This window comes from Phalacrocorax aristotelis, chromosome 2 (assembly GCF_949628215.1).
Source record: "Phalacrocorax aristotelis chromosome 2, bGulAri2.1, whole genome shotgun sequence".
Taxonomy (NCBI): Eukaryota; Metazoa; Chordata; class Aves; order Suliformes; family Phalacrocoracidae; genus Phalacrocorax; species Phalacrocorax aristotelis.
Genome location: NC_134277.1, coordinates 17,849,793 through 17,874,848, shown reverse-complemented (window position 1 = coordinate 17,874,848; position 25,056 = coordinate 17,849,793). Strand labels below are relative to the sequence as shown.

The window sequence follows — 25,056 nt, the reverse complement described above, 5'->3', positions numbered from 1 at the left end:
ACCGCCCACATTGGATGGGCGCGGCCAATGGGGCGCGGCGGGGCGGGACAGGGGGCGGGGCGCGGCGGGTCGGCCCGCGCCCGGCGCCGGCGGTATTTACAGGGCGGGAGGCGCCGCCGCCGTGTCAGTGAGGCAGCGCCTGCCGCGCCGCGGGGACCCAGCGCCGCGCCCGCTGCCGCTCTGGGGACGGGGCCTCCCGCCGCCGCGGCGGGGTGAGGTAGAGAGCCCCAGCCGTCCCCCTGCCCGCCGCAGCGGTGGCCGCGCAACGGCTGTGTCCGCAGGGGAGCGGCTTCTCGGTGCCGGGGCTGCCGGCGGCGGCTCGGCCGTGCCTGCGCTGCGGGCTGTGGCGAGCGGCGCCGCGCCGCGGGTCGGGCGGGCGGGTAAATGGATCGCCATTCCAGCTACATCTTCATCTGGCTGCAACTGGAGCTGTGCGCCATGGCCGTCCTGCTCACCAGAGGTGAGGGCGCGGCAGGGGAGCTGCGGACGGGGCAGCTGGAGGGGACGCGGGGTCGGCTGAGGCGACCTGGTGCCTGCGGGGACCCGCGGCTGAGGGGAACCGGGCCGTTGTTGGCGGCGGGGGGAGCTGCCGGGGCTGCGCCCTCCCGCCCTGTCCCGCACGGCCGCCGGTCAGTGGGAGCGCGGGGAGCCGCCGTTGTCACAGCGGGAGCGGCGGCCCCGGGCGAGGGGCAGCACTGGGCGAGCCCTGCCCCGGCCCGGCCCGGCCCGTCCCCCGCCGGCCGCCCGGGCACGGAGCGCCCTCCCGGGGCCGGGGCGACCCTCCGGCAGCCGCCGTGCCGCGGGAGGCGGCGAAGGGGTACCTCAGCGCCGCGATGGTGTGCGACGGTATTTATTTATTTTGGAAGGAAGGCTGTAATTAACCCTAAATAACAGCCCTTGCAGCGTGCGGGGGGAGAGCCCGCTGGCCCCATCAAAGCGGGCAGAACAGGGAGTGACTGAGTGATGTGAAGTCGCAGATACTGAAACTATGTGCCTGATAATGATATAATTAGGGGATCATAGACTTCTGGCTGCTGTTGACTTCAAAAGCTTTAAGAGAAGCCTGCAGTCTCTCCTGTAGCCATCTTGACTAAAAGCAGACATTTTTCTTTAATAGCTACATACAGTAACAAGAAAGAGGAGGGAACAGAAGGGCATTGTTCACTGTTTCAAAATACTAAATACCCTTTCTGGCCTTTTTGCATAGCACAGGAAGAAACTTTATGAATTGACAGAAATAGAGTTTTAATACAGTAATACAAAGTCCATTCTGTTTCACCGAAAACGTGGCTTTAATTAAAAAGCCGTCGAATTAACTTGATGACTGGCCTGTCAGATTTTGTTTATAAGATTGTCTTAGGTCAATAAAATGTAGAACTTTAAGCGTGATTATATAAACAGTTAAAATGGAAGTATGTGCGTTGTTTCACTTTCTTCCTATGCTGAGACTCATGAAAGGACTGTCAGCTCTGGGGCTGTTCCTTGTTTGCATCTTACTTTTTAACTCCCATACAGTGAGAAAATGATGCAAATTATTTTTTCAGAGAGGGTAAGGGGAAGACCTCCCATAGAATGCTTAGAAGATGATTGAGTCTTTTTTCCATAGCATGCTGGATTGACAGTGTGTGTGCGAATTCACGAAAAATTAGGTTACTTGGTCTAGAAGCCCAAGGGAATTGGACTGGAGACAGTGAGACACTCCATCATTTGGCTTCTATTAAGCAGAGTTATTAAAGAGCAGTGGGAACTTCAAGGCCTGGATCCTGCAGTAGCATTTTGGGGAAAGTATTAAGGTAGGCTGAAGAGGGGAAGCTAACTCGTTTGGGGTGATTTTTAACATCTTTCAGAATACTTTTTAGGTATGAGGTGGTTGGAAGCATCATAAGAAGGGGTGGTGGCAGGGAAGCCTACAGATGGATTTTTTTTTTTTTGAAGTGCAGACTGAGTAAGGAAGGCATCTGACAAGTCGGGTGATTTTGAAAGCCTTGGTCCCACTATGATGGGAATTAAACCAGGCACATTAGAAGTAGTTTTAAGTCCACTCTTGTAAGGATGGCTCTAAAATCTGGCTTCCTTCTAAACCCTGGATCGATGGTGCATTGAATTATGTCTGAGTTGCAACTTGCCTAGAAAGAGTAAGTTTTCCCTACAGCACAGGACACGTGTAATTTGTACCAGAGCAGTTTGGAGAGCACAAAATGAAGAGTTTTATGAAGGGAACTTTTTTTATCGCTTCCTTCAGAAATTTTTGAGGTTTCCTGAGAGATTTTTCACAGAGCTGGTAGAGGATTTTCAGTCTAAGTGTTTCCCCTTTTGACCGCATGTTGGATTGCATGCAAAACTGGGGAGGGGCAAGGGGGAGCTTTTAACCTTGCAGTTTCACCCCATTTAATAACTTTACATTTGAGTTGAGAGACATTGACTCTGGTGAACAGAATAATTATAAACTGCACTGTTTCTGTTTTATAATACTGATTAAAAAGCCTTTTTGCATGAGTGGCTACTTAAAGAATTTTTCTTTTTCTGGAGAAAGTACAAATAGCTGCCCAGTTTCACACAGTAAAAACCTTCCTGACTGGTAGACTTAGATGGTAATGGTTCTGCTTAATAGCTTTATAAAGTGTTAGTTAAACTTTTTAAATTTTGGCACAGTATTGAGAGGTAATAAACAATTTGGCAGTTCTGATTTTTTTTCATTCATCACACAAATATTTAAACCTAGGATTTTTGTTGTGTGCTTATGTTCAGTTAAACGAAGTGTTACCTTTATAAAAACAGAAAGGTATTCCTGTAGCAGTGATTTAAAACATAGATGTGACTTCCTTATAGGACCGAAGGTGTGTGTTGCTTTTAAAAGTGGGATTTCATTTTAAATGTGGTTTAATGCAACTGCTGCAAGTGAGTGGAAGTAGCTATAAAATGGTCGTTAGTTATTTACCTTGTGAAAAAAAGCCACTGTGACCTTCCTCGCCCTCCCCCAATCCCTGTTTCAGCAAAATGTTCTTGCTTTAATTCAAGGGACTATAGTACTAGTAATTAAACCAAGTGCCCCAAGGCATTTGCAGGGATTAAGGTTACCACGAGGTAGGCACTGTACAGTGATGGGAAGGAAACAACCCCTGCTCTCATGGATTTACGGTCTACCCCAAAACGGGCACTGTGTTTGGTTGTGCAATGCTTGTGGCTAATAAGAGTACCTAGTGAGGTGTCCTTAAAGGACCAAATTCTTATCTTTCTTGCAAAATTTTTATATTTTAGGTGAAATCAGATGCTACTGTGATGCTGCACACTGTGTTGCAACTGGCTATATGTGCAAATCTGAGCTTAGCGCCTGCTTCTCCAGACTGCTTGATCCTCAGAATACACATTCCCCACTTACACATGGCTGCTTGGACTCTATTGCAAGCACAGCTGATATCTGCCAAGCCAAACAAGCACAAAACCACTCTGGCACCACCACCGTGTCCACGTTGGAATGCTGTCATGAAGATATGTGCAATTACAGAGGACTACATGATGTTTTGTCTCCTTCCAGGGGCGATACTTCAGGTAAGGCAAGGAAGCTTCAGTGAAGCTTCTCTTCTGGCCATCAGGCTGGTAGCAGTCAACCTTGTGTGTCTGCTATGGATTTAGCTGTTAATATGAGTAGAGACGCCAGAGGGGGAAGTGGGTGACTGGATGCAGGGGGGCATCTCAGCTGAGTAGCTTTTTTTGTCTGCATTAATATTAGAGGTCTGTCTTGCCAACTTGACAGCACTTCTAAGAAGTGATGTCAGGGGCATTCTTAGTTAAGTCAGCTATCAGGGTAAGAAGTTCCATGTTATAAACAGCCTTAGGAACTTATCTATCTCTTTATAGGAGTATTTTCCGTAGTTTACAGTATTGTGGAGCATGTAGCTGTGGCTCCTTAAACTTGTCAGTGTGGCGTTTAAAGGAGTAGCTTATATATAAAGCCAGTTGTTGATATTGAAATAAGCTTCCCATCTTTCCCCTTTGCAGGACAAGGGAGCAGATATCAACATGACAGCAGCAGGAATCTCATCACCAAGGTACAGGAATTGACCTCTTCAAAAGAGTTATGGTTCAGGGCAGCTGTAATTGCTGTTCCTATAGCTGGTGGGCTAATCCTGGTGCTCCTTATCATGCTGGCCTTGCGGATGCTCAGGAGTGAAAACAAGAGACTGCAAGATCAACGACAGCAAATGCTTTCCCGTTTGCACTATAGTTTTCATGGACATCATTCAAAAAAAGGGCAGGTGGCAAAATTGGACTTGGAATGCATGGTGCCTGTGACTGGTCACGAGAACTGCTGCATGACCTGTGATAAAATGAGACATTCAGACCTCAGCAATGATAAAATTCTTTCGCTAGTCCACTGGGGAATGTACAGCGGACATGGGAAGCTGGAATTTGTATGACCATTTATTTTTTAATCTGAGCTAAACTTACTCTCTGAACTCGTGAAGGCCTTTGGGTTCTGCTGGACAGGAGCACTTTATCTTAAAACAAAAACTCTCATAAGTAACTTTGAGAAACAAAGGACCTCTGCAAACAGAATCTTGGATATTTCTTCTGAAGGATTCCAAAAGTTGTCTTATTTGCACAGAGTAAAATACACTCAAATGTATTGTTTGCTTTAAAGTTGTGAAAGCAAAAATTAGAAGTTGTAGACACTGTCACCAGGGTTATCTGAACTGTAGGGAGCTGAGAACTGAGTTGTTATAATAAACTGTATGCAAGCTCCTATGTTTCCTGACTTACTGTAAAGATTTTTTAAATATATATATTTTGTCTGAAACTTGCTTGTGACTATTTGTTTTGGAAAATGCTTTTTTTGGGGGGTGTGGTGGGAAACAAATTGGGGTGGTATGCATGGTAATGCTGCGCATAACAATGAGATTCTGAAAACAAGAGTCTGTTTTCCTACTCTGTGAGGGAAATTAGGCGGTTATTCCAGAACAAGGGTGGCAGCTTTATTGTTTAACACTTGAAGTGGCAGTGAACCCACATACTCAGTTCTTGGCTATTGCATTTTGCTTACAACCTGGGTGAATTCTTCTGCAGCTTTTGTGTGGTAACTACTTCTTCCTCTCTGTTAATGAAGTGGCTCCTAATTCTTTATAGCTAGTTTTCCTCCCTCACTTTACAGTTCTTGTTTTCTGTGATCTTTTTTCCTTTTCTATCTTTTACTCTCAAATTTTTTTTGGGAGGAAGGAACCTCCAAAACACACCATCTGTTCTGCTATATATATATATAAAAATTTTTTTCTTCTGCTGATAACCCTTGGGGCACAGTGGCAAACATCTGCCTTGCTCTTCTGTAGTGTAATTTGGTATCACATGCTGCTACTTTTTGTGTGGGACTGAAGAACCAACAGTGTACTCACTTTCATCTCTGGCTCCTCCTTTATGCTAGTCTTGCATAGTGACTTCTTCTCTGCCAGGATTTGTGTACTTAGTTGTTTCTTACTCCTTCAGCTAGTTGGCTTCACTTGATCATTCTACTTATTCAATGCCTAGTTGCTAAAACCAAACAAAATCTCTGGATTATCCAAGGAGCTTACTCTATTTCTTTGCTTTATTAGACTTTGCATTAATTGACATAGATTTGCTTAAAAGGCAGACGGTGCATCATGGCAAAAGATGGGTCCAAAATGCTGCTGTGGGAGGTTGCTTTGGGATACGCAGCCTGAAATGCAAAGGGATGCAAGCAAGGGAAACCTGCCCCTCTTGGTCACAGGCTGGTGTTCCTGAAAGTACACTTAAACTATGTCGTAGGCTTGTTGCAGATAAGCTGGTCACTTGGCTGTGCAAACAGAGGTATCGATATTGCAAACTGGGCTGTATAGCTAAGCACTCATACTGGCTGAGTGCATTGGGAATGCCAAGGTCCCACTGTGCCCATGTTTGCAATACTGAAGCGTAGTTTAGAAGGGTTCGTTTCATCTCTGTACCTCAAGCTGCTGACTCTTACTCAAAGTGCGAGGAGAGTTGCTTTTAATGCAGAGAACTATGTTCTCAGATTTCTACCTTTTTCTGCTGCTAAAGTTTAAGAAATTATGTGGCTACAAATGCTGTTGGAATCTGGCCTGTGGTCTTCTGGCTGACCTTTCAGAGTGCTGCTTTCCTATAAGAGCTCTGCCCTTCCTTTGCACTGATCTGAAAGTCTAGGGCAGTTGTCTGCTCTGCCAAGCGTATTATTTTTGGGAATGAGTGGCTGGGAACCTGGTGCTGAAAGGGACAAACCTGGAACACTGTCGGGCTTAGCTGCACCGGTAGTTCTGATGACTAGATGAGTTAGAAGATCTGATGGCTAAACCTTCCAAGTGCTTTCTCCAGAAATCCGAGGGAGCATGTTGTATAGTCATTTTAAGCATCCTGTGTCCTTCACCACTCATTTGCTGCTGATTTGAATACATAAGGGCCTATTTATGCTTGCCGTTAAAAGGCTACTAAGACCAGGACACTCTAATTGGCCCCTTGCTGTGGAGATGTTTTAAAGAATAAAAGAGATTGTTTGCTCTCCCCTGCAGTCCTGGGAGCAGGGCCATGGAGCGCTGGGGATGCACTCGGGTTAGCAGCTGCCATCTCCTGGGGCTGTTGTTACCTGGTGCAGTATGTAGGGTTTAGGTGTGGTAGCTGATACGGCCTAGAAGTTTCTGGGCTGTGAGTCTTATAAGGATGAAATCTGTATTTCCCATTTATTGTAAAGCCCATATATTCAGGAAACTGTTATGAGCTCTGGTGTCTGTCTGGCAGCAACTATGTGAGTTATGGAACGAGCCCCAAATCTTTTCACTGAAACTGCTGACTGCAGAGTCCGAAGGGTGTCGGAGCAAGCCGTAGCCATCGCTAGTAAATATTTCTGTGGTAGCTGCTTATATTACCTGCAGACCTCAGCCACGCCAGCTGTCCGTTACAATTTTTAGAAAACCTGTATTTCCGTGACAAAGAGGGACCTTAGTGATATTCCAAGGGTTTCCCAGCTGCCAGGTGCCATACTGGCGTGGAAAAAGGCAATCCTAGTCACCCACTGCATGCAACCTAGTGAGGTGGGGTACAAACATTAACAGCTGAAGAGCCTGGCTGGAGGCTGGAGGCCGAGGAGGTGAGACAGTGGCTATCTTTTTAAAATGCATTTGACTTAGGAGCCTGGATTTGTCATTGTGCTACGTGCTCTCAGATTTCCCCTGCAGACAATAACAAACACTCCTTTCTTTGAAACTGCTGCAAGCCCTGGAGCATAAGAGGGACAACCCTCTCTATTCCTAACTGAAAAAGTCTCTCGGATCAGAATAAATGAAATCAAACGTCCAAGATGTAATTTAGCTTCCCCCGTGCCTCTCTCTTTCCCCAATTCTTTCCTCAAAACAATAATGGTTGTGGCTTTTCTTATGTCTGTGCTTCTCCCATCTTTGAGAGCCGCTGGGTTGGTATGTCTCCTCTTAACTCCTACTGAACTGATTCTATTAAAACCCCCTTACTCCACAGGGGGCTTGACCTTTTTCTGAAATACCAAATGTGTCTGCTTTGGAAATCACAAACTTCTCCTCCTCTAAAGAGCTTGTAAATCTGGTTTCAATATTGGGTGATTACAGGCTGTGCAGAGAGCTTGAAAGTAAGCAGCCACTTCTGGTAGCAGAGTGCTGGAGCTGGGCTGCCTGAGCCGAGCTGTGACTCTCATTTTTCACCCCAGTGGGTGTTTAGTGTAAAGCCACTGACGCCAGCAGATTCACCCTGGATTAGTGGTTGGGTGACTGGCCAGGGTCTGGTCGCAGGGCGGCTTACCTTCTCTTATCGGAACCCTGGAATCCAGTTTTTGTTGTTGTACAACCACTTGCTCTGTTGTAAATCCAGCCATCTCATTGCAAGCGGATGCTGCCCTGGAGGGCAAAAACCCAGGAAAGCCTGGGGAAAGAGCAAGGTTTTTCTTAGGTATAATGGATACATCTGCACCTTCCTTGGCTGCTGTCATGATCGTTAAAACAAGGTATGGACAGGGAAAATACATCGCTGGGCTGCCCGTGCGGGATGGGACGTGCCTGTTAGCTACTGGTCAGTGGGGTTCCACAGCAAATAAGTGGAAGCAAAATTTGGCCTTCTCATTGAAAAGGAGGGGGATAAGATTATCTCCCAAGGAAAAAAGATCTATGGTGAAAAAAAAGACCTCCACCATAAGATAGAGTTGAATGAGTAAAAGAAACACATTTCTGAAGGAGGCAAGGTTGTCTTTATTTCTTTTTTCAGATGCTTTCCCATGTGGAGAACAAAGGAAGCATGTTTGTTTTGTTCTGGTGGCTGGTCACTGCAGGAAAAAACTCTTTCTTGTTTTGGTTCTAGGAGTTACTCTGGGAAATGGTAATTTTGAATCTGTCACTGTATTTTATTTCTGGGGAAAAAAAAGGTTGTGGAGAGGTGCTGTAAAATTACAGTTATCACTTGGGAGGGGCTCAGTGTCTCCAACATTATGAATTCTGGCTCCCTCTAAATAAACAACCAACCTCTTTTTCTTTGTTTCACCTCTAACCCTTGTCTGCAGCCTTTACAATCCCAGGCGGTGAATCCTAAAGTAAAACAAACTGCAGGGGAAGGAAGCCAGGAGGGAGCCGCAGTGCCTGCGGATTAACAGAGCCTTCTGCTCTCCAGCCAACCTTGACAAAAGGATTCAATCCTGAATTGACCTTCAGGGGGAAAAGCCAAACAAAACCCACCTTGACTTGAACTTTCAAGACCGTCGGAGTTTAACGCTCAGTTTGATGTCTCCTAAAGGGAGCAGGGAGTTAGAAATGCCAGCCACCTGTCTTGCAAACCCAAATCCTAACAAGTTATCAGGAAATCTGAGCCCCAAAAGAAACGGCTTTGAAAAATTTAGGATTTGCTTATCACTGTTTCCAAGTTATCCATTGTTGCTAAAAGGGTCTAAAAATGTGCTTTTTCTTCCCCAGTGTGACATACATATAACATCCAGTTAAGCAAATAGTGAGTTCTGTCGAAGCATCAATATTTAGATGCAACTTTTCACTGAGTATTTCTGCCTGGAAGCAGGTCCTGCTCCACAGCCCAGCCCTGCTCTCTTCCCTATAGGTAGGAGGAAAGAGAACAAGTCAGCCCTGACTTCTCAAAGAAAGACACTGGCATGAATTTAGAGTGGGACTTTCTTTTTTAAGAAGTTTTTATTAAAACTGGAGCATGAAAGTATTTTTCTCTTTCTAGTTATCACATTATTATAACACAGCAACGCCTGTGCAGTTGGGAAAGGCTAGTGAAATGTATTATTTCCTTCCCCTTGGCTATCAGCTGCATTTAGAAAACACTAACTTGATACAGCTTGTTAAGAACGGAATCTCTAATTACTTTCTTACCTATTAGATTAAACTTTCAGGATAGTGTCTGTGGAGCAGCAGGGGGATGAGCGCTTGCCTTACTTTTAATTACATTTCCGTTTTTAAAAGGAGAGCAACCAAAACCAAGTAAAGGTAGCATCATGATGCACTTGTAGCGTCCGTCTCCGACAGAGGCTCCGGGCGGCAGGGGAGCGGCAGCCCGGCAGTGCCGGTGGGGTAGCCAGCGTGGCCACGGTGCGCCGGGCTGGTCTCTGCGTTTGGGATGGTTTCACGCCAACAGCCTGCAGGCTGCAGAGGTAAATCCCCTTCCTGTCACTCGGGAGAAAAATCTTGGTGCAGTACATCTCCTCCGGGCGCTCGGCTGTGACAACAGGGAGGGGGGAACAGTGCGGGCTCAGGGTCTTGCCCAGGCTGGGCGGTGGGGATGCTTGTATTTGTGTGCAAATCAGGGCTTGTGTCAAGCAGGTTGCTTTGAAATGCTCAATTTGTTTAGTTCTGGCTGTGAAGTAGCTATTTCATCAGTGGAAGAAGATTTATTAACCAATTTTTTATGGCTATCAACAATGGCTTAGCTCCAGCAGGGTCCCCAGCATTTTTATGAAGTGCAGTGGGTTCCAGAGGCAGACGTGGTTTATATTGTTCTGGTATTTTAACCCAGTGAACTAAAAGGCCTCTATCCTGCACATACTTAAGGATGCGCATAATTCACTCCGGTCCCGGTGGGGGGTGTTTTGTCACAGGGGCTGGCAGGGGTTTGTTGAGCTCCACACTGGGCACCTGCAGTTGCAGCCGGCCCGTTTGCTGGGGGGCTGTACCAGGCTCGGTGGGGGGGGGGTGGCGTGTCCCTCCTGCCATGGCATTTGCTTTGTTAAAGCCTGGTGGGGAGCTTTGAGAGTTAATGCAGCAAAGCCAGCGTTCAAACACACTAACTGTGGCCATCGGGTTGGTGTTTTCTCCACAACGGTGGTCCGGCTGCCCTGGCTGGGGTGGCAATGGGGAATTGAAGTCCCAGCTGGACACAATCCAGGGTCCAAATTAGCATGGATTTGTCAGGGGCAGACTTTCACCTGGCTCAGGAGCCTTGTCCTGGACTGCAGCCAGCTCTTCCCACAGATGGTGGGGGGAGGAGCACCCCAACAGCGTGATGGAAAGGATGGCTGTGCTCATGGGGTGCTGGGCTGGCTCCGCTGCACCGTGAGACTGTGCTCAGGAGGGGGCACTTTTTAAAGGTTTTGAAGTCATACCTGGTTTAGCTTCCCAAACCCAAACCAACGCTCCCCAGTGAATCCACACCACCCCTGCCCTGTGCCTGTGGGCACCTCACTGGCACGTGAGCCTCGGGCCAAGCTGCGGCTTTATGTGACTTATTTCTAGCCATGGGGTGATGCATTTCCATTTGCCCCCTCCAGGCAGGAGCCTGTGCTCTCTCCTGAGTAAACAAGAGCAGCATAAAGCAGCAAGTGCAGAAGAGCGGGTGCTTCTGTAGCAATCTTGCTGCTGGAGGGATTGCTCTTTTCCATTTCTCTCTGCAAAAATTTCCATCACCTACAGTCTTTTATTATTTTGCACACAAGAAATCACAACATGATTGCTACACCTGCAGAAGACCAGCTCTCAAAGGCTACCAAGTGTCCAAAGCTGTGTGTTCAGCCGTAATTCTCTTCCTTCGCGCATGTGTGTGATGATGAATGTTTTAATTACATGAACACATGCAATGTTTTTCCCACAAAACCCCCTCCTCAAATCTCACTCCCTGACCACCTGGGCCCCCGGTCTGGCTGGCTGCAATCTCTCCTCAGCTCCTCATCTAGTGGCCGTGCTCCTCTCCAGCTCCCTCCCTCCTCTGGATGCCTTTCCCCGACCTCTCCCCGCAGGGCCGGAGATACAGGGGGCCCTGCCTGCGCTGGAGCAAACTCTCCCTGGCAACAGGTACTGTTCCCAGCCTCCCTAGCTGTTATCAGTCTGCAATAACCTTTCCCTTATTTGATTTTTTTTCCCTACGGGGACTGTAAGGGACAGCCACAACTAAGTTTCTTCCGACCCAATTCCACTTGCCTGCTTGCCAGCTGGGGGGTGGACAGGAGCATGGTCCCCCCACGGTGGGCTCCTGGGTGGGCAAGTGGAGCCAGCCTCTGCCAGCCTCCACCTATGAGGAGCCTCACCTTGGGATGGGACAGGACAGGTCCGGATGACAGGGTCTTCCTTTTCATAAATAAAAATGATAAAACTAATTCTCTTGGAAGTGATTTTTCATGTAGCTTTTATATCAGAAGCTGACAACACTTTTTCCTGCATCAACAGATGACAGAAAAAAATTCTGCTTTTTGTTTGTAAGAAATGCACCAAATGTGGGACCTGCTCAGATTTTTTTTTGTTTATTGTAATGCCAATGAAACTTGTCATAAGTTTTTCTTCTTAAAAACATCCTATACCAAAGCATTAAATTTCTAATTGTGTTTATAGGTTAGCCTTAAAACTTCTTTACAGCAGCTTTTTGCTGCAGGATGGATTGGTTGTAGGGTTCTGTAATCTCTGCCTTCGTTATATGCTCCGTTATCTGTGTGCCAATTACTGCTGTGCTTTACTGACTGTGGGACAGTTTTTCTGTAGAAAGATTGTCACCCTTTACCTCTTTGAAATGAACTTCGTCCCTTTCTATCTGCTGGTGGCAATCAATGCTTCTGTCTTTCTCCTGCAAGAGAGAGGGGCTCCCCTCGGCCCTGGGGACTTCTGTGGTCCCGAACAGCTCTGACCCATTCCTCAGTCCCCCAGCCCTGCTGTCCTCACTGGTGACGTGAAATGCTGGTGATTCTGCTGGCATCTTGCGTCTTCCAGGAGATATTTTATGGCAAGTACCTTATCTTAGATTATGGCTGAACATACACAAGCTCTCCTGGTGACCAGTGTAATCCACTCTTTACTGGCATAATTTGACTTTATTTTCTGTTTACACAGGGAGGCTTGGGTGGAGTGTTATGTACATGGTATCAGAGAAACAGTCTGCTCCACCTTGGGGCTGCATGCGTGCTGGAGCCAGTGCACCCGCTGCCCCAAGGGCTCCAGGAGCTCTTTGTACTCACAGAGCGCCTCCTCACATGCAGGAGGCATGCGACTTTCTCCTATCAGCATCTTAGCAAACAGATTATAATGGCCTAGTAATCTTCAATACATGGCCAAATATTCAATGACATTTGCTGTTTTTAAATGGCAATTGATGAGCCTGACGTAACCGTCCTGTGTACAGCACTGAATAGGTGCCCCTTGAACATGAACGTTCTTATCGAAAGAGTGGATCTCTTCTGATGCTGCTCCCTATCTTCATATTAATATTTGGTCATTCATGAACAATTGGCAAATTTGTAATAAGTAATGAAATACCCTAGGAACTCTTTGCTCACAAAGAGTTTCCAGAGTATTTCATTACATATGACAAATTTGTAAGCAAGTAGGTGACAGTATTGGGATTCTTGAGTTGTCTGCTCTTGAGAAAAGTGCTGCTGCAGGACAGATGACCTGGTGTACGCTTAATCACAGCTGGGGATGCTTTCAGTGGATTTTTGTCCCAGCACCATTTGACAGAAACATCCAACAGCAAGATTACAGGGGTCTGCTACCTATATGATTCAGTGAAAATGAATCAGAAATACAATATACAGGTATCGTTTCCAGTCTTTACTTAAGTATCTTATCCCTCTGATTTCCTCTGCAACCAGCCAGTTTTCTCCTTTGAGTAAAAGTTGCCCATCTGGACTTACAGATACTTAAACCCACCATTTCTTGATCTTGGGGATTTTTTTTCCAACAGCTTTCTAAAAAGCTATTGTTGAATCGCAGTAATTGGAGAGTAATTGCCATGAAACACTAGGTTTTAGAACAAGACAGTGGAGTCCTGCCAGAGAAAGTCACTAGGAGGTTTTGCCTGGGCCAAAGTGGAAGGATTTGGCACAAAAGGAAGATCAGAGCATGCAAAATCTATTTTCTTCCCTGTAAATAGTCCCAACTGTAGCTGTAGTAATAAGTAAGCCCCTTGAGATGTGATGTGTAAAGAGAGGGATAGCGTTATCAGGACTATCTGGATGCTATGAAAATTAACAGGAAAAGCAACAGATGAATCCATCCCAGCATGGATGAGTTGGCTTCCAGCCTTCTGCACCCATGTGGGCAAGGGTCTGACAAGTTGGCTGCAGCCAGCGTTAGGAAGCATATGGGCTTCATCTCATTACATACAGCTCTTTGATGATGCTGTATTACACACACATAATGTCTGTGGAATTGGTGTGTTTGTGCCTCGTGGTGCTTAGTGTTTCACAGGTGCTGCAGCAGGCATCTCCCCCCAAAGCTCCCAGCTCCCAGAGAGGGGCAAAGCCATCACCAGAGCTGGCTGCACGGTGGTAGGAGCTGCGGTGTTACCCAGCACAGGCAGGCTTCTCGCAGCAAGATTTCAGCTCCTTAAATGGTCCATCTTGCAGGCAGAACACAGAGCTGAGCTTAAACCTGGAATGAAATGCCTAACTGCAGGCTGAAGAGGCTGGCAGCCTGTGCTCATGGCCAGCCTGGGTCAGGTTGCCTTGCTAGGGCACTGTCACTAAACAGTCCTCTGGGTTTTGCATAAGTGAAAGCTTGACCGAAGGTCTCCTGTCTCTCAGGAAAGTGTTCTACTTGCTGGGTTTTGGGTTATACATATTCTAAAATACATAAAAACATGTGTTTATAAAACTTATAAATAAAATTGTCTAAGTCTTCTAGATGAGGCTGGAATTATGTAATTAATTTACATATCGGTACTATATAATTGATTTTATAATTGTGTAATGTTTTATATAATTAATAATATAGTAAAACCTGAGTTATCTGAGTGTCCTGTCCAGCTGACTGCACATTCACCCTTTGCTCTTCTCCCTGCTTCCTGTCACCAATCTGTATGTTCTCCAGGTAGGGAGAAGAATTCATGCTTCAAGGACTTTCAGGTCCATTCCAGACATAAGCTGCAGATTCCCACTAAATACATCAATGTGCAATGAAACCTGCATATGTACAAGTATGTGCAAGGGACTATAGGTATGGGGGCATGTACACACAGAAGTGCTTCCCAGGCAAGGATGTGTGGCAGCAGCTGGCTCTCCAGACCAGCCTTTGAGATGCTTGATGATCCTACCAGGAGACGTATTTCCAAGGGTGCTGTGTTTCTGGGCTATGTCCTTAGAGATGTCATCCCTACAGCTGATCTTTCCAGAGCCAATGGGGACTTCTCCAGGGCACTGGGAAACAATCTGCTTTGTGTTGTGGCAGTGCTTGCTGCCCAGGGTGGACCAGTCCTCTTCTGTAGACAGGTTACAGAAAGTTTTCCCCAGAATCTGCACCAAATCAGAAATGCCTCCTTGGAGATCCCTTCCTTCTTCTCCCACCGGCCAAGAAATGTTCACACTATTTCTTAAAAATAAGAAAAAAGACTTAAAATGCTGCTCTAAAACTACATGTGTGAGGGAAAACCCCTACTCGGCCGAAGGAGGAAACAGTATAGACATAGCAACAATTACTGCTAAGCCTGTTTATGTTTGTTCTCCCCAAAACACAAAGAATGGGAGCAAATACAGTTAGTCACCAGCCGCTGGTGGGGCAGTGGAGGCTGATGATTCACGCTGCACTCAGCTCTGTCCCTGGAAAGGTCTCTGCCAGCACCTGGTTCGCGGCCAGACTGAGACTGAGGCAGCTCCTGCACCTCTCCCCTTGGGGACAGTGGCCCCAGGATTGGGGTGCTGCAGGGGACCAGGTCCTACCACCCCTCCTGCCCCTGCTGTGCTATGGCATGCTCACCCATATGAAGGGATGGGATTGCTTTTCCCCGGCATCTCTCTGCTCCCTCTGGGTGATGCTGTGCTGGTGTTCCACTCGTGCTTCAGCTGTGTGGAGGATTGGGCCACTGCCTCACTCCTGCCTGAAACATTGTAGCTGCAAATGGCAGAGGTCTAGAGAAGCAATCACGCGCTCCGGAGGAAGGCATGTGGAGGAGTATTTCCAGCCTGCTGTCTATAAAGTGAATTTTAAAGAACTTGTTCCGGTTGGTGACTGGGATGACTCCCAAGCAGATACATCCTACCTGAGACTTTCCTGCCTAGTGAGTGTGCAATGTTATCATGCGAGCATCTTTTGAAACCTCTCTGATTTCTCTGCTTTGCCCCCTCAAGGCAAACAGATGGAAGTTTAATCCTCTCCCCTTAGTGTCTCTGGATTGCAAAGCCTTTGTCAAAATGGAGCCTGAGATCTTAAAACCTAATGCTTTTTCCTAGATATTGAGATAATTGCTATGGGCTGGACACAAGGAGAATAAAGAAGTCAGGCTAGGCAAATGGGAAATGGCAGCAAGTGAGAACTAGATAATGGAAAAAGTAATACAAAATTATTTTCTTCATGTCTCCATATAATGATTTGTTGCTAGGACAAATGGAAATGAGCTTAATGGATTCTTCTCTGCTCTGAAGGTTTGAGAATAGGTGAATTGATTTTCTGCTAAATAGGGGAAGAGTCTGGGCATTTCCTACCCAACGAGATGAGAGAAAAGCAAAACAAAAGAACTAAGGAGTATTTCCCTATTCCAGATTTCTAACAGGTTAGGAAGTAGTGCAGGTGGACATAGCAAAAACTGGGGTGACTCTCTTCCAGCTTGCTTCTTACTGAAGAGCAGTCAGGTGTAAGGCACACGCAGCCCAGTACAGAGGGGAAGCAAAGCTTCATTGGTTTGGGTTGGATCATCCTTAGCTACGTATGCCATGGCTGGCCTGGTCTCCTATTTTTGATGGCCTTTTCTACAGGGGGATGCTGAAGGAGCTGATGTTCCTTCCAGCCACACTCTGAGGGTGCTGAGGTCCTTCTACAATGGCTGTTGTGCTGGGGATGGCTTTTCTCCTCAGAGACTGTTCGGAAAGCAGAGGCTCTTCACAGTGTGCCTGTCAGTGTGTGCTCACACCTATATGGGTGTACAGAAGACAGAAAAAAAATAAAAGCTATGCAAATGATTTTACTTTCCAGGTCAATTTGCTGTACAGATTTTATTATTGTAAATCTATTATTTGTGCAGCCCTTGCTATCTGAAAAAAGTAGATGACTGCAGATGAATGTAAACTGATGCTTTCTCCTGAACAGGAAGAACAGCTGTCCTGGAGATGCTTGGTCAGATGCGTGTTGCAGCAAACCAGCTTTATGGCATTGACTTCAGCAAGGCAACACCAATCTCTGCATCTCAAGCTCTACGAGTAGGCATTTCCTTATGTGTCATGGCTGTGGTTTTATTTAATCCTTGCTGTACGGAGTCAATAACAGGAAGACTCTTGTGACATTTTTAATTGGCAGCCAGAGATCACATGCTTGCAGAAAATGTCTGGTGTGAAACCACCTCTTGAGAGCAGTGCCTGTGCAGAGGGAGAGAGAGGGGAAGGTCCTTTCATCTCTGGGTCCCCAGACAGGAGCTGCATGCCACCTGCCCTTTGGTTTGGTGATAGAAGCTTGCCCCAGTAAGATCCTCAGGATTTGGCTGTCTATCCCCATCATGAAACCATGAGAGAAGTGGGAGCAGCTAATTCAAGTATTTGATGATAATATTAGCAGGGAGGGTGTTTTGTTGGATGGAAAATGTATGGTTGTCCCTTTTGAATTGTATGTACAATGTGAAGTATTGTGCTGTGTCACAGGAGCAGCTTATGCACAGCTCCCTGGTAGATCAGTCCAAGCAGTATAAAGGCAGAGATCAAACATAGCTTTTCCTGCATTGACTTAATGAACATTGCAGCTTGAGTGAACCATAGCACACACAAAAAAATTAGAAGGCAAACTACACAAACGATCAGTGATGCCAATTACAGTTCTCAATGAGGGAGATAATAGCAATGCAAGAGAAAGTAAATACTTATTAGCTCTAAGGAGCATCCTGTTATCTGTATGAAAAATAAACACATTTATCTAGGCATCACCTTAATGGCTCAGGCTATGAAGAGGCGGTGTGCTTACTTCACCCAGACATTGGCATGATTTATCATGTCTGGTAGAAAACACAAGTAGCTGTGCTGTTGCTAATGAATGTGAAACTGGTCTAAATTGCCAACTGGACCTTAATATTCACCTCAGCTTGTGCCAGGACACCAGCCTGTTACCTTACAGCTACAGCAGGTGTTAAGTATTACTCAGCAATATACTATACATTATATATGTAATATGGTACATTACACAAACACCCACCCTCCCCCCGGCCATCTGTAGCCCTTTTGAAGATCTCATTAGCCCTAATGCAAAGTCAATGGGCACTTAGTTTAAAGGTAGGTAGGACGTGCTGGGGGTCTCTGGAGGCAAGATGGCACAGGATTTAAGTCTTTCCTTTGAGATCCACACAACAGTTTTGCTGAAAGCGTTTGGAGGTGCTAAAAATCCCAGTGGTTACAGGGTGGGTGGCAAGTGCTCAACACCTCTGGACATCAGGCCAGGCATGTCCTCACTGGCTACCTCTCTTCAACCATCTCCAAATGATTCCCCAATTTATTACCACTAAAGACTTCAGCCCTGTCTCAAAGACTCTCCATTAATAGCATAATGAACTGATACAATGCCAAGTCAAAGGATTCAGAGCTAGTGTGTAGTAAACATAAACATATGTTTAGTGTTGGGTTATAAACTACTGTAGCCAAAGTGGGCAAGTGTTATAAACTTCAAACACGAAACAGATGCAAGTTAATTAGAGGCATGAAAGTGATGACAATAGAAGTGAGCTGTAGCAAGGAAACGAAATGTTAGTTTAGGCAGACGTTGCTGCAGCTCTGCCTTACACTGAAAATGCCTTTGGTCTCTGCTGAAGATGGGAAGGCATAGACATATTTTATCGGGACAGCCAGGCACATTGCCCATATGCCAGAAATGTAAGTCACTGCTACGAGTGAATGCTTAAAGGAAACTCAATCTGGCAGGCTTTTGAAAGCTGGGAGTTAGCTTGCCACAAGGTTCACTGTGGCTGAAGCTGGACAACAACCATGTGAAGGTCCCGAGCCCTGTGTCAATACACACAGTGCCCAGTGTGGCCATGGGGAAGCAGATGTTCGACAAGTGTGGGCATCCCCTGGGAGAGGGGAACTGTGCTCCCAGGGCAGCACTGTGGGGTTGCAGCCCTCCTGCGGCTCAAGGGTTCAGGTCTGCCCTTTCCCTCCAACTTCCCAGCCCTTGCTTCCAGCCAGGAGAGACCTTCAGCCCTGGCCAGCAGCTGTTAGGTACCCAGCTGGTGGCTTGAGCCCCAGTAAGGATGCAGAAATGCTTCACCAAGACTAGGCAACCCCAGAGACCACAGGGCTGTCCGTGGTCCCAGGGGATGCAGTCTGTCCCTGCCTTGCTCTTGGCTTTCCTTCTCCCTATCACTGTAGACAACAGATTTAGTGACTCTCTTCTTGCCAATAACTCTTCTCCCTAGATGCTTATAGTCTGCCCATCTAGCATCGGAGTAGCCCTAAAAGCAGTTGTTTGGAGCAGTCAGTGCTGTTTTATTAGGGTCCTGTGAGCTGGTGTCCTCCAGGGCCATGCAGCTTTCCATGGCTTGCATGGAGACTATGCAAAAAGAGAGGTTTCTGGTGTTGGAGGAAAAAGAAAAAATCCCAAAGAAATCCCTAAATAACAGGAGCTCTGAGGTAGCTGCAGAAGCCTTGGCTGTGTTTGTACCCTTAGTCTTAGATGAGCAAGCATGAGTGTGCCTCTTAGTCCTGTGAAAGGCTGTGCTCTGACGCAGACAGACCATCTTTGTGCTGCTCTGATGTTCTGCTCACCAACGTTTTCTACACCTCTGCCTCAGACAGACTTGGGAGCCAAAAGGGCTACCCACAAAGAAGATGGTTTAAAATAGCTTTCCTGACAAAAAGGGCATTGCTGTTCAACTTGTCCTTTCCTGCAGCTCTTACCCGTCACACCAGTGCTGCTGGATGCTGAGCCTCTGCACCCACCACTCCTGGGGCCAGGAGGCTGCTTGGACCTCTGCTGCTGGGGCACTGCACCCCCCTGCCCTGCCTGCTCAGCCCACGTGTATCACCATATGCCTCCAGTGCCTTGTCCTGCCATCACAGAGCCAATGGAGCAGAGAGGTTCACCCTGGCATTTGCCAAGCCTGCCCAGTTCAGCACAGTGCCCTGGCACCCCCCATGCAAGCCAGGGCCTTGGAGAGGTACCTGAGGGATTTGCAGCAGTAAAAGTCCTCTTCTAAATGAGGATTTCAGGTTGGGGCCTGAAACTGTAGCAGTTTGGAAAGCACCCAGTGGCTGTGCTGTCAGGGAGTGCTCACAAGCAGTAAAATAAAACCGTTGCCTAATTATAGTTTCACCAAGGGGCACTGTAATGCTATGATATTAGCTCCTTGCATATAAACAGCTATGGGCAGGGGCTTGCCAGCAGTACTTGTACCTCCAGGAGATAAACAGGTAACGGTATCACAGTGCCGCCATCCCGATGGTAGACTGCTGCACGGCAATGAAAATGACCGTACAGGCACATTTACTCATTCTGTACCAAATTACATGTGACTGGGGCAGGGATTACACCCAAGAGTTACCCAGCCGTCCCTTCACCAGGGGGAAAAAAACTGTGACAGGGAATGAACAGACCATGGCAGAGCAACGTAGGAACAAAAAAGGGGCTTCCCACCATTTGTGGGAATTTAAATTAAAACAAATGGTAAAAAAAGCAGCAGCCCAGGGAAGGTTGTAATTACTCTACAATCAGCTATTCATTTAACAAAATCACACACCGGCAGAGTGCTAATAGGAGGGTCTTGGCTGGCAGAGGGGTGCAGATTAAAGTGGGGAAGCTCAGATGTTGTTGATATTTTTATTTGGGGAATAATTTTCCCCTTTAATTATTTTAGACAAGATGATTGAAAAAAAGAAAAAAAAGAAAACCAGATTGCTGCAAATGGCTGCATGTGGGGGGAGTCAGGGAGGTGTGCTGGTGGGAGTTCCTGTCCATGCTGGGGCCAGGTACTGCATGGTTCCGTTGCTGCCCTGGCAAGAGGTGGGCAGGGTGTGCTGCAGTGCCTGGGTTAGCTCCGTGGCACAGGCATGGGCTGGCCAGGGTGAGACCCTTCTCCCCCTCCATGCTTGCTCTAGGAGGACACGCCATGAGTGAGTGGAGAGGAGAGACAGCAGAAGGTCATCTCAAAATTCAGACTTGCAAGAATTTCTGATGCCTTGAGCAAATGCTATAGATTTGTTGCAACCTTCAAGTCTCAGGGGTAAAAATAAATAGTTTTGTTAGATCTTCCAGGTCTGTGTGTGTTAAGTAAAAGACCGCAGCAATGTCACCCGTGACGAAGCACTGGCATACACGGAACCGTTAAATGGGGCTCCTTGCACAAGGAAGTGTTACTCACATGGGCAAGGAAAAGGACTGGAAATACTCTGCCACAACCATGCAAGGTCATATTTCATTTCCGTAGTGTTTTCTCTCCCCAGGAGGCAGCTGGCAACCAAAGCAAAACTCCAGTCTCTGAAGAATTCCCTTATTAAAGATTACCCAGCTCCCTTGCTGCTCCAAGATGTCTCTTAGGAACTGCTCAATTCACTCAGAAGGTATTTGCCTTTGTGTATATGTGGGGTTTTTTTTTAATTTAAAAATATCTTTGCCCTTCCTACCATCCCTCCGGGTCAGGATAGATGTCCTCTGACATAAAAAGGGTTTTTAGCATGTTGAATTAAACCTCCCTGACTTTGAAGAAAAGCGTCTGCAGGGCCAAGATAATTAACTAGGCTGATTTGGTGACATACCTCCCTAGTATATTCTCAGCAGCAGTGCCTGCTACAGAGCTTTGATAACTGTGGCTGGACACCCCACAAAGTACGACACTTTAATCACCTTTCAGGACCTTTTTCTATCAACCCTACCTTATTATTTGTTCTTCATTTTTTCTTGTGTGCTCTCCCAGCTGAGGAGAGCTATTAGGCCATTTTCTATTAAAATGTTGAAATTTCTCCTTGGTCATAACTGAAGCATGCGGTCCTTCAAACATTCCAGGATCTAGTGGTCCTGAAAAATACTCCTGTGCTGCCCTGTCCCTCAGTGGTGGTCTATGATATGTGTGTTATTTTCCCTACACTTTGAGGGAGAAAGGCATGTGAACAACAGCCAGTAGAGATAAGCAGCCCTGGGACCTGGACTGACAGTCTGAGGGGGTCAACATGAACAGCAACCCAGATACTGCTTTTTGGCTTGTATTCCCCTTGGCATTCTTCATCTGACACTCAGGCTCTTCAATACTCTCAGGTTTTGGCTTTCCTGGGTTTCTTTTTTATTTTCATGGAAGAAACAAGCATGGCCAGGTGCTGCCCGTCTCTCCCAGTACTAGCATTAGCAGGCTGCAGGTTCAAGGCAGGCCAAGGAGGTGGTTCTCCATGAATTAAGCAGTCAAGCTGTGGAGGTCCTTGCTGCAGGGACAGTTGTGATTAGACATGCTCAAACGGTGATTAGATACGCTGGTGGAAGAGAAATCCCTTGAAATAAACGGACGCTGCCTCCAGCTCAGGACACGCGTGAGTGGCAGATTACTGGGGGCTGGTAGGCTGTCCTGGAGCAGGAGCTCTGTGTGTCCACTCCTTCCTGCATCCCCTCCTGGTGATGGCAGGGGATGATGACCATCCTAGCTGGAACTAAGGTCTAACTCTGCAGGGCCCCTCTCTTACCCACAGCCCTTGCTGAGAGTCCCTGTTGCCCGTTTAATCCCTGGAAGAGGACTGGTTTAAGCATATACAGCTTTTGTATGTAACCAAACCAAGAGCAGGTTGAGCAGAGCTCTGCTCCTGCTCCAGCTGATCTGGCCTGTTATTGTGGGGCTGAGGCCACGGCTCAACCAGCTAAACAGGCTGGGCTCAAAATTGACATGACACAACAAAAAAGCCCAATGGACTTCAAAACCAGATTCAAAATCAGTTTGCCAGGTGGGGTAGAAGGGGGCTCTAGCACGAGCAGAGCTGTACTGTGACAGCTTGCTCCTTTTCCCAAGGCCTCTGGCAGTGGCCGAAGCTCTCCCACTGAGCCAAAGAGCTAATCTGTCCCTGCTGAGAGCCAAGGATGGGGTGCTGGCACTACCTGTGGGGCAGCCAAGGGGTGAGGAGCCCCAGGGCTACCTTGACTTCATTCTCCAGGGTGGATAAAAGCTGTCCTGGTCTCACAGTGCTCAGTGTGAGGGCAACATCTGGTGCCTTCCTGGGCTGGCAGGATGGACTCTGGCTTGGTTAGCTCAGCTCCTTTTGGACAAATGCAAATATAGTATTTCTGGTTCAGGTTTATTAGGCTTAACGCCACTGGTAGATGCAACATGAATAATCGCTTAACACAAGATAAGGAGTTTAGGATGGCATATCAACTTCGAAGCCATCTTGCTAGCTTTTGCCAGTTTAGGATTAGCTTTTATCTTATTTCAATTTAATTTTCTGTGTGATCTAATGCTTTTTTTAAAATGTGGTAGAAAAAGAAACAGCAGTTGCCAGGTTTTGCACATGGTTCTTAGTCCTTCAGTGCTATTAGTCCACAGTTAATGGATGTGAGCCGTATGGACCTAAAGTACAACCATCTTATGAAAAGAAACTGATATGAATGTACTCAGGCTGCAGTGTTACATCCCTCTTACCTGCAGTTTGATAAGTTTTGTTGCTTTGGAAGAATCGGCAGACTTCCTGACAGGTCTCAATTTAGTCCACCACCACCAATGGGAAAAATGCACAGGTCGTACAGAGTCTGCCCAAACTCGGGCAGGGCAGCTGTTCTCATGGAGGATGCTGTGGAACTGAGCTTAAGAAAGTGTACTGGGAAAGAAAATAACATTACCTCCCCATTAGACAATAACATTACTTGGTCTTGATCTTACTGAATTTGCTGTAATGGTGACTAACTGGTATGTTTTTAAAAATACAGATTTTTTTTTTTTTTTATTTGGAAAAATATGGAAAGAGTAATTTTAAATTGCTTCCATTTCTTTGTATGACAGTCTGAAAACTTAAATGACCAAACTCACCATGACTAGGTTAAAAAGCAGCCTGACTAGGAAGAAGCCATTTTATCTCCAGCTCATTCTTATGAATGCCTGTAGCAGTGAAGCCCTCTGCTGTGCAGCCTCTCCCTCCATGGGCATCCCTGGAGCCCCCACTGCCTCCTGCCAGGTGCCTGAACGCAGCCCAGAGTGATTAGGGGTCCTTCCCAGTCTAGCCAAGTTCATGCATGCAGGATCTAGACTCAGCAATGGGACTAGGTGGCACACTGTTTAACTTTTAGTTACTTGTTCAAAACAAAAATGACTTTTTAAAAAAGTCCTTATTAGTATGAATCACTGCTGAAGGAATATTCTGCGCTAGTTGCCTTTTATGTCCTGCATCTCCCCAGCAGGCTGGCCTTTGGTGCACATTTCTAAGTAGTGTTTGACTCCAAATGCTCTGTTTCTGCAGAGAAAGAACACCACAGATTTGGGCAGCATCATCTCTTGCTTACCAGTGGGGTTTCAATGGTTGCCTGGACGGAGTTGCCTCCAGAACTGCACAACTCAGATTACCATCCAGGTTCGTGTTCCCCACCCATCCCTTTCCCTCTTCTGATGACAAGGGTATCAGCTGTATCATGGCTTTTGTCACTTGGCTGCTTGCCCTTCAGGCATCACACCTTTCTACAGCTACTTCTAGGTTGTCATCAAATGGGTCACAGACACTTCTGCGCCAGACTGGGTTTACGCAGCTAATGCAGAGAGGCTCCACAGCTCAGTGCCATTTCTACCCAATGGTACACCTGCACCAACTCTGGCCTAACATGAATGCCAAGAGCTGAATTTGGATCTGCTGGCTAAGGCTTTGATATAATATTTACTGTGCAATAAATCTTCTCTGATATAAACTGAATGAAAATATTCTGCCTGGCTGAGTGTAAGAGGACATATTCTCTGCACAAACTGTGTTAAGCTTTGACTTAGAGTCTAATAGCTCTTAATGTCTCTCCTAAGCTTTCCTGTTGGATGTTTGCATCATTTCAGGAGAACATTAGAGAGTATTTAACTGAAAGATCTTTGAGAGATTTGGAGGCTCCAAAGATCAGCTGACTTCTACAGGGAAAAAAAGAGTATTTAAAACCAAAGCAAGGGTTACTCTGAAGGTTCATTCTTTATTTGAAGACAGCTTAGGAATGATTTAACAGGGTTAACTTCAGAAAGAAATCTCCTGAAGTCCTCTAGGAGACATATTTTTGCAAGATTGCCAGCTAGTTTATAACTGAGATTCCTCATGCTCCGTAGGGGTAATTACTGCAGCTGGGTTGGAAAGACTTCAGTATTAAAACAGCAGTCAATAAGCTACTGAACACAGGCTAAAATCCACAAGGAGATTCTCAAAGCCTGGGCTGATTAGAGCAGAATAAATCTTGGACTGGATTACCTGTCCATGCCTTAATGTCTCACACTAAGGGGGATACGGTACAAAATGGGGTAGGCTGGTGTGAGTGGGTCATGTATTTTATATAAGAAATGAGTGTTCCTTTTTCTGGGAGGTTGCCTGAAGAGTCACTTAAAGTGAAAGCCAGAGGTAAGAAATTCAGCACCAAGTTATGTAATATTCAGTAGCAGCATAAAAAAAAAAAAGAAAGGAAAAAAAAGGAAAACCTTTCTTTCCCTGCCAGCCATGAATTCCTTTAAGCAGATATAATGTCCTCAGAGCCACATAGGCCAAGT

The 25,056-nt window shown here is 46.5% G+C and overlaps 1 protein-coding gene and 1 long non-coding RNA gene across 4 annotated transcripts; both read left to right on the top strand.

Moving 5' to 3' along the window:
• Positions 1–123: 123 nt before the first annotated feature.
• BAMBI (BMP and activin membrane bound inhibitor) lies at positions 124–4,798 on the top strand. Its single transcript, XM_075082552.1, has 3 exons — positions 124–460; positions 3,259–3,549; positions 4,000–4,798. Exons 1-3 carry the CDS (start codon positions 385–387, stop codon positions 4,416–4,418), a joined length of 786 nt encoding a protein of 261 aa, XP_074938653.1. The 5' UTR covers positions 124–384; the 3' UTR covers positions 4,419–4,798.
• Positions 4,799–7,620: 2,822 nt separating this feature from the next.
• Positions 7,621–24,361, top strand: LOC142052444 (uncharacterized). Of its 3 annotated transcripts, none has more exons than XR_012658842.1 (4): positions 7,621–7,990; positions 20,810–20,926; positions 23,792–23,902; positions 24,013–24,361. It is a non-coding gene; the product is annotated as an uncharacterized LOC142052444 (long non-coding RNA). The 3 variants fall into 3 exon arrangements; XR_012658841.1 differs by lacking the exon at positions 7,621–7,990 and adding an exon at positions 9,399–9,640; XR_012658840.1 differs by lacking the exon at positions 7,621–7,990 and adding an exon at positions 10,190–11,273.
• The last annotated feature ends 695 nt before the right edge of the window (positions 24,362–25,056 follow it).